The sequence below is a fragment of the Mchenga conophoros genome, linkage group LG5, assembly GCF_057382185.1.
Source record: "Mchenga conophoros isolate Kocher_MC1m ecotype Shallow Benthic linkage group LG5, M_conophoros_male_GT1.1, whole genome shotgun sequence".
NCBI lineage: Eukaryota > Metazoa > Chordata > Actinopteri > Cichliformes > Cichlidae > Mchenga > Mchenga conophoros.
Window position 1 is genome coordinate 28,627,123 of NC_140530.1, and position 10,141 is coordinate 28,637,263.

Consider the following 10,141-nt stretch of genomic DNA (forward strand, 5'->3'; position numbering starts at 1 on the left):
CGGCTATACTTTGAAAATTTATATCCAAAGGATTAAATATATAACAATAATATATCCAATATTGAAGTGGTTGAGACAGCGTCCCATATGCTTGGAGACACACCTGTTCATGTATCTACAGGAGAATCACTGTGAGAATCCTTTTGAAGTTTCTTAATGCTGGCTTTCATCTTTGCTTTCTTCTGTGGCCTTTGTGCTCATACCTAAAGACTAAAGGAAAGATCATATGTGTGTCCTCATTAGGGCAGATATTTGTGTCAGTGTGTAGGGGGCTGTAGCCTGAGGTTTGTATTGTTAAATGGTAATTGTGAGACAATACATTTCAGGCTATTTTATGGAGAAATTACCTAAAAGTGACGTAATGAATTGTGTAATGAATTATAGAATTATTTTTAAGAACAGCAACAAGTAATGTATAACACATTACCTTTTTTGAGCAATAAACCCAACACTAAGATTTGCCCACACACTATCCAATTAACTTGAACGAATGTAATGTATTTGATATGCTGCTTAACGATGATGATGAGTATGAAAGAGGAGCCAATGAGAATTGATAAGCGAATTCATAGGGAAAGGAATTAATACGTGATATTGATAATGAAACTGGAATCACTTAATTAATCACTGAATTTCCTTCCCCATTTTGCATTGAACTTTTTATTACTGTGCCCTAAAACAAGCATAATGGGACAACATGGAACAAAGTGATAACCAGCAGAAGAGCAAAATTTTCTCTCCTGGTCAACATGTGGTTAGAAACATTAGATGCCACTGTACAGTAGACATACTGGGACAAGTCCCCCTTTGTGCGTTAATGGTGCATGGCAATAAATCAACAGCACATTAATGCAGATACATTAGTGTGATTGTCATGAGCAAATTAGATCGAAGCAGAGAGGACAAATGGCCTCTACAGTGTATTTCGCATCAGGTGACTCCTTGAAACATCAGTTTATGTTTGCAGCACAGCACAAAGTATGCTTGATGTAGAAATTTATAGTTTCAAAGTTCTTGTCTAGTTTAAACTTCTGGCTAAGTGCTAAATGGTTCTTATATAGTTCTTTTCTTCTACTTGAGCACTCAAACATACCTCATTCACCCATTCACATTCATTCATACGAGTAGTTTTCTATGTTTAAGTGCTTTCTATCTAAGATTCACACTCCAATGCATGTACTGGAGAGTAACTTGGGTTTTAATATCTTGCACAAAAAGATATTGGGGCATGCAAAGCTGTAGGCACTCCAAGCTTTTACTGGCTGAAACCAGATTTTGTAGATTTTTAAGGTGCAAATAATCAAAATTTCATTCATTAGGTCTTAAATTATTATCCCCTTCTTTCTGTGTCATGTGATCCTCTGGAGAAACTCTTCATTTTATACCATTCAGTACCCACTGGAACAGTTTGCAGTTCAGTGTGTTCATCTCCCATGTGTTCCCTACTTGGAAACTTGCTGGTCTAAGTGAGCAAGACCTGAGTGTCAGCTACAACATGAGGTCAGCAGTTGGATCAGTGCTGCAGTTTCTTGTATTAGTAAAAAAAAAACAATGTTTGCTGGAGTGAAGCTTTCAGTTTAGCAGTATATTTTTGTTAGAACAGGCACTTACAATGAGATTTGTTTTGTTGCCGAACAATTCCGAAACGAGGATCCAAAATTCTTTAGGGGTGTATGTGGATCGTATAAATAGAGAAGATAAAGAATCTCATAGTAGAAGCATTGATGCGTACTGCTGAAAGGATCCAGCTGAGGTGCTTCTGGAATGTTATGATGATGTTTCCTGGACTTTGGAGGGCTTTCAGGAATATAGATATGCTGGAGAGATTTCTTATGTCATCTTATATTTCAGGTTAATCTTGTGATTCATAGAAGCTGCTGGAATGTAGCTGAATAGATGTATGTCTGGACTACCTTGTGAAGCCAGCAGCTTATTGCAAGCAGAAGCTGATAAGAAACTGGAAATGGATGGAACAGGTGAGAATATGGAAATAATTAAAATAAATAATTTTTTTTAACCTTTTTTAATGGTTAGTGTTACCCATAGTTTCTATGATTTTTGCCAGTGGAAAAAACTGCTACATTCAACAGCAGCATTTGACAAACGTTAAGTTGCTTTAGCCTACCAATACAGACACACAAACACATAATAAACTGGTATTGTCAGAAAACTAAGAAAAAAAATGCCTTTTAGTCGTTCATTAAATCCAGTAAAGTTCAGCAGGAGTTCAGGTTTTGAGAAGTACTTGTACATTGGCTGCATCTGTGTGCTACAGTCAAAAAACAGATGCCTTTTCCATTCCCTAATTTTAGATATTTAAGTACATGCTTGCCCTCGGTGTCTTGATGTCACAGATGATGTTTAGCTATTTAGAGAGCAGTGCCTGGGACCTCAAACAAGTGGAAAAGCTGCTTTCATGGTGATGGCTAAGAGGCTCTACACCCACTGCTCTCCATCATCCCCTCTATCGCTGGCTTTGGCACTTTATATCCATCTATACCAATGGCTCTGACATGTCTCTTACTTATGTCTCTGCCTGTATCTCTCTGTTGGTATACACATTTATCTGCCACTCTGCATGTTGGCTATCTTTCTTCAAAATAGTATTTATAACTTTGTGCCCAGCCACAATCCTTGCAATAGAGCCATTTTTACTTTGTTGATACAAATTATTTGACATTTGAAAAAAAAGAAAAAGAAAACAGGAAAGGAAAAAAAAAAAAAAACCCACAAAAAGCCAACTTTTTTTATTTGGCTTAAAACAAACTATATAGTTTGTTATAGTTTTTAAATTTACCCTTGTCATTTAGCTCTAATATAGTAATTGTTATTTTTGATATTACCTATTCCCCTTACCACAATGAAACGGGGATGGAAATAATTGTCTTTGCAGTGAAAGGACTTCACTGACAGGCTTTTGACAAACATTACACCGTCACAATCCACAAACCTCATTACGACCACATTTTATACACACTGTAAAAAGAATAACCCTATTCAAATTAAAAAAAATGATGTCCAATTGTCACATCCAAAATATTTGACTTCATAGAATCCAAAATGAGTCACTTGATATGACCTGATACTTTTATGTTGATATAAACAATATTACTAGACTTGACTGAAACTTTAAATTTTGCATTGATCCAAATTTTTTTACATAGAACCATATTTTAATTATTGAACCAAGCTAATATATTGAAATTTAACCAACCTAATGTATTCACATCGAACCAAATTAACATGAACTAATATGTTTGTGTTGAAGCCAGGTAATTGATTTACATATATTCAAACTATATTTTTTACATTTCATTTTATTTCAGTTCAAAAATGCTCTGCATTTCCTATAAAAAAGACAGTTGGCCAACCAATTATTTCTAAATTATTTATTGTTCCAAACCATTTTAACTATAATCAATAGAGAGGATTAGTAATATACAGATTTAGTGCTACGGCAGAAATGATTAGAGAAATGTTTGTTTTATAAAACCTGCAACCTTTTGAAAACCAGTATAAAACCTGCAATCTTTTTAGAACTGGTATAAAACCTGCAACCTGTCTAAAACTGCAACCTGTCTAAAACTGGCATAAAACCATTATAAAAACTCTTTTTAAACCAATTTGCCAGTACTCAAAAATGTTTATATGTGCACTGTGCCTGTACAATGTAAAAAAAAAAAATCTACACATGTATCAATGAAATCAACTTAAATCTCCCTTTCAAATGGGTGTTCTTATAATTTTTGAATGTAGAATATCACTGCAGGCCAACCAAGAAAAATAACCAAGCACACATGCACATGCACATACACATGCATGTGCACATACACATGCACACATGCATGCAAATGCGAATCTTGGTCATCTTGTTAAAGTCAAGCTCCATCATAATCTTTTGAAGAGCCTCAAAGGTGAACCTGAATCCTCGTGGATATTCCATATTAAGAGCATAACAGAGTCCAAAGACCTTTGCCACTCCAGCTGCCACAGAAGGCAACTCATTCAGGACTTCCACACCATCAATGATTATCCCGATGTCTCGAGGCTGATGTAGGAGGCTTGAGTTGTCCCTGAAGACGAAGAGTGCCATGGTGGTACTCTGCAGCTCTTCCTCAGCTTCATCTTTCTGGGATATCTTGAGGTAAAATATGGAACAAAATGTACAAGTGAAGAACTGAAGTCTGGCACACCTGATAAATCTTTGACCATAATAACTACTATTTTGATAGTTGTTTGGTCACAGACTATTAGAACAATTATTTGACTAATCAGATTGTGAATTGCATAATCATTAAATTAAATCAATGGCGGAACATTTTCATAAATGTTCCACAAAGCCCAAGAAAAAAAAAAGAAAACAATACAGAACCCTAAGATATTAACTTGATGAGTTGATTAATCATTGCTGTCCTACATTAATCACTGCATTTAATAGCAGAGTTGTCAAATTTACATCAAGAGACTGCATCTCATGTAGAGACAGAACAGATATGGACATACCGTGTATTCTTTTATCAAGTCCTCAACACGTTCTCCAAGGTAGATAATGAGAGATTTAAGTATACACTCCCTCCTAATGTCAGCATCAGCATCCTGCAGGAACAGTTAAAATTGTTACTATGCAATATGGAGAGTATGCTGCGTGAGAGGAATTTTTTTTCACCTCTCTATCCTCATGAGGTGACTAATGCCCCTTTTCCACCGACAAATCGGCACGGTGCGCTTGAGAGCAGTTCAGTTTAGCGCGGATGAACTCGCTTGTTGTGGTGGAAACATAAAGCAGACGTAACTGGGAACAGGGGTGAACCCATCTGGCTATGAAAAGTCGTGTGCAAAAGTCTTTGTCCGCAACGTCACAGCCCGAAGAACAACAACAATCGCAATATATGTGTGTTTTTGTACTTTGCTCCGTCTGTGGTTCATTTTGATTGGTTTGATTTTTGGTTCTTGTGGAGGAAGTGGCCATGGTCCAAAGTCAATGGAGTATGGTTGCTGGGAGTTTTTTTTTTAAAGCCTTTTGTGGGAGCGCTTCTATATCACATCACGTGGGCACCACACACACCCGGGCCAATCAGGTGTAAAGGCGGTGGAAAAGCGTCCGCAGGGGGCTAAAGCGAACTGAGCCACACCGTGTTCTGTCGGTGTAAAAGCGGCATATGCTTTCTTGTCCCTAAATAAAAGTTTATACGTATATATGTATGTATGTGTATCTGGCGAGTGAGAGTAAAAATGTGTCTCCAAAATAAATTTTGTTGTAGTTGTGCTCTGTACTTGTATAATGACAATAAATCTCTTCATTCATTCAAGAACAAAGCCCACACTTCCTTTCAACATTTTAAAAGGTCACAGCCATAATCACTGACGTTACCAAAATAAAACTGTAACAGGATACAAATTCTCATTAGATACAGCGGTTAAAATGCTAACTGTCATGTTAATAGTTAATTATATACACCCTACCTGATCAAGAAACTCTAGGATTATGGCAGTTTTTGCTTTGGTTGTCCCTCCTTTCTTTCTGATTATTTTAAGTAGCTGTGGGGAGTGCTTGTCCAGCTGGACCATGAATCTGGTTAGCAGGGGAACTGCAGTAACCCGCAGAAACTCTGCATTAATCTGTACATGAGTAGACAGTGTACAATACATTTTTTTAAAGACCAACTTCCAACAAGAAAAAGTCAAAACATAATTCCAATTTCCAAACTATGATAAAAGGCATTAGTATAAAAAAGTTAAAGTTATACCTCTTCCATCTGAAATAGACCTGGCCATCTTTCCAAGAGGTTCTTGATGTCAGGCTTCTTATCCACAACCTCTTTCCTCCTGAATTCGAAGGTCCTGGCCATCAACACACAGATATTTATATGAAGAGAGACAGAGACAAACGTGCGCGCACAAACACAAGCTTGTGTCTAGAAACCGCGAGCTCACCAGAAAAATTCAAACGAAGCAGAGCACGGAGTTATACTATGAATGTTATGAACTATGAACTTATGCTAGCTAGCTGTATCCACCACCGATGCATCGTGGTAACGCTAGGTAGTTAGTTAGTATACTGGTAAAAAAACGGCTTTTTGCCTAACTTGCATTCCCGACTGTGATGGTCGGTTGCTGGTAACCAGTTCTACCGTCGCGCCGGATAGCTAGCTAGCTTGTAGCTAGCAGCTACAATCATGCAAAAATTGGGGGTGGCTGTCGACCCAGCTTAAATAGGGTTATTTTCTGCAATTTTGGTAATACAAATTATAAAAGCTTTTGTAACACACTTGGCTTTACTTACGTTTATTTTCAGATGAAATTAATCAAAGATGTGACATGATGTTTCCAGCAGCCATGCAGAATAAAAATGGGTCCCGGTCTATTTCTGGTGGGCGTGTTCAAGTGCAAATCACTTTGACTCAAATTAAAGATATTATCTGTTCAACATGAAAAGAAATATATGTTTTGAGAGAAATCAAAAACTTTGCGTTGTGTCCTTTGTACAGATATTTAGTTTCATCCAAATCAAAAGTGGTATTTTAAAATGCAAAAAGAAAGGGTTTCACAATCAAATCAATGATTTTATTCTGTTTTGAATGGCACTTATTAGATTGAATGAATGACTGCATGTTAGACTTTTTTCAGTGCAGGCTATTCTTACTGCATAACCTCAGTGAAACGTTAACACTGTGTAGTTAGAATCACCCAAATTAATGAGGACAGGGATAGTCTTCGGTGTAAGACTCATTAGATAGAATACATGATGTGTCCCCAAAAATAGTTTTTCCAACAAGTCTCCCATTCACATGTAGAACAAACATGTAGGTAATAAGACTGGTTTGTTAACAAACATGCCACATCCAAAATTAGCAGAAGTTCTTTTCCATTGCTGAACTGACATTATTACTGCTGCCTGCAGGAGTTATTCATATAACTAAATGTATACTGAATTCACATATACATACATCCATACAGATGTATACAGAAACAAATAAGGTGAACAAGCAGTTACATGCATCATGGATGCAAACACACACACCAAGAGAAAAACACATACCTATCCAACATGAAGGTATCCAAATGCAACTTATGCAACAACAGATACAAAACAAAGAATCTGATTAATTAACTGGGCAGAGAATGGATACAGAATAAGCAGCACACACACACACACACATAGTCTACTGTGCTAAGGACATAGTTTATGACACATGCACACAGGCACATTCACTAACAGCTAAAAGCGTGTTCCCCTAATAGAGGACAATCTTAATGACACAAACGTCCTGTCCTGACACTGACACAGTATACACACACGGACACTTGCTTCTTACTCCTCAGATTAAAAGTGGACAAGTGCGCGCACACACACACACACACACACACACACACACACACATCATGACGATGAGTCATGAAGTCTGTGTTTCCATCACAGCAAACAGGGTAATAAGACTGATGATGTCACAGGTGTCCTCTGACAACACTCTACCGAATGCACAACAATAGAATTTGTGGTTTGTCTGAATTAAATGTTTATAAATAGTGTGACCAGCATTTCTATCTCATAGAGTTTTCTCATCATATTTTAGAAAGGCTGAAAGCTACGAATGAGCGTTTCTGGAAGGCGATAAAACTCTACTACCACAGAAACTTCAAGACAAAAAAGGGGTAATATAGAAATAAAATTATGATGTTTGGACTTTAATGTTATACAGTACTGTAATGTACTGTATAATTATTGAAATATAGAATCTTAACTTCTGAAAATAGATTTGCCATCATCCAGTATTAAGTACCAGTACAAGTACTGAGTGCTGAAACATAACAGCATCCTGGCTTTTGTATGATAATTGAGTGTGTAAAAGGCCACTGTAAATATCAGAAAATTGCTACCATGACGGAAAAACAACCCAAATTATTTCTTTGAAAAAATTGTGTAAGTAGTTGTCATCCTGCGATGAAAAGCTCCAGACAGACACACTGCACAAATTGTATTATTAGAGGCAGTACAAAAAGTAGTGTAATGAAAGTAAGTTTGTAGGTTGTTTTTATTTTTTTTTTAATGTTGGTCTTTACAAGCTGGTGTCAAGTAAAAACTGGACACTGTGACATGATATTTAACCAGTCCTGGAAATCTCAGCAGAGAGGAAATTCTGGAAGAAGGAGCAAGAGAAAGCTGAGAAGTACCAGGAGCTGAAGGTACATCTGAAGGAGATTTGGAAGGAAAGTCCAAAGTGGTCCCAGTGGTAACAGGATCAATAAGAGCTGTAACACCCAAACTGGAAGACTAGACTTCAGAGGATTTCAGGCACTATATCAGGGTCTCTATCCCGATGAGAGCACTCTTAAGGTGTAAACAAACAAGTACTTAGTGCCTTGGAAAATGTGTAGCTAGTTTTGCCCAAGACGACTTATCACCTCAGCTAAAGATAAACACTATGGGCTGATGAATTATTTTGTTACATAATTTCGAAAGTGCAACCCACTGCTAACGAGTGGATTAACTTATTTTAATGACTAATTTATTCTGTAAATGAACGGGGCATACAGTATTTAGGACTGTTAACATGTAAGATAAACCCTCGAGTAATGGTACTCTCCTTTGGTGAGCTGATGTTTGCATTGGCATTTTATCAATGAACCAAGACCACTTACATAAGTCATTTCACCTGACTAGTAATTTATTGATTAGGATGTTTGTGTGCATGATTGAACATAAATAATGTAAAACTTATCTTAAAAAAAACATGGTTTAATAGGACAACTCCCTTAAACTTTCTGTTGTTTCTGAGAAAATCCCTGAACTTGGTCCCTTTTGTTTTCACACCACAAATTAACCACACCAGAATGTTCTTGGAAAGGGACCAAGACCCAGTTTTTCAGGAGGACTTTGTGAGCCTGTCAACATTTGACCAGAATTTAATTACCAGGTGTATTTACAAGTTATGCTGCCTTAGAGCAAGTCTCACTCTCATGTCTGGGGTTTGCGTTAGAGCCAGGGAAATTTTGAGTTGAATTAGAAACAAAGCTGTAACGGGCCAGTGCCTCTGCAGTGAGCAACACAGTTAGCACCATATGTTTTCGGACAATTACATATTTTGTAATTTTTCCTCTGAACAACACCACAGTGGATAAAATCATCAAAATGCGATTGAAGAGCAAAAACTGTTTTTGAAATACAGCCCTTTAAAAAAAATAAAAAAAGAAACATTTCAGAGACTCCGAAGTACAAACAAAGTAACATAATTTTAAAGGAGTCTTTTAATAAGTAATTGAACACTTTTCACAATCAATGACTGCCTGCAGTTTACATCACTTGAGATTTTTTACTATGCATTTACTGCAGCCACCTCCTGTTGCTTGTTTGTGGGTCTTTCTGGATTAAGTTTTGTATGTATTAACAGAAAAGATTGCTCTATCAAAAACTGACTAAGTCAGTGTATCATATACTATTTCTTTTCCTTTGTTTATTTTTTATTTTTTTATTTTAAATAATGAGCCAAAACCTTTTGCATAAGATTTTGGCTCATTATCCATTTGTACTGTGAAGCCCTGTCCCATCAGTTTTGCTGCATTTGGCAGAATCTGAACAGAGTATAGCCCTGCGCACTTTACAATTCCTCCTGTTGCTTTTATCAGTCACATCAATGAATACCAGGAACCCGGTTCTACTAAAGGTTGCATCTTAACACAAAAACCGCATTCTACTATAATTCTTTGGTCTTCCACATGTCCCCTCAGCCGCACAAGAATCCGGGTCACGGCACCAAGTGTTAAAAACGGTTCTTTTGAATTCTTTAGGGCCAAGAAAACACGGCTCAAAAGTGGTCTTTTTACTTTAAAAATGATCTTTATTTTACATATCCTGGATATGGAGACCTTAGCACACAACACACAACCCAAGGTCTGAAGCACAAAACAGGAAGCCCAGTCATTTATATAGACATCACATACACTTTAAGTTTTGATCAAACACTCTGCTTAGTTTCACTTTTCGCCTGCAAAAGCATGTAATTTCCTGTCAGTCCTGTCGGCACAAACTGTACTAAGAGTTGGGCCTCTCTTATCCAGAAAACAATATAATAGCAGATAAGCTTTCAGATTATATTTTTAAATTGTAACAGTTATTATTGCTAAGCTGGCTCGTGGGTTCCCG

General features: G+C 36.9%; 1 protein-coding gene across 1 annotated transcript; it reads right to left on the minus strand.

Moving 5' to 3' along the window:
• Positions 1–3,466: 3,466 nt before the first annotated feature.
• On the minus strand, positions 3,467–6,578 carry LOC146574776 (uncharacterized). The gene is made up of 5 exons (XM_085275615.1): positions 6,284–6,578; positions 5,748–5,841; positions 5,464–5,619; positions 4,504–4,596; positions 3,467–4,138 (listed from the first exon to the last, which is right to left on the minus strand). Exons 2-5 carry the CDS (start codon positions 5,754–5,756, stop codon positions 3,761–3,763), a joined length of 636 nt encoding a protein of 211 aa, XP_085131741.1. The 5' UTR covers positions 5,757–5,841; positions 6,284–6,578; the 3' UTR covers positions 3,467–3,760.
• Positions 6,579–10,141: the final 3,563 nt, after the last annotated feature.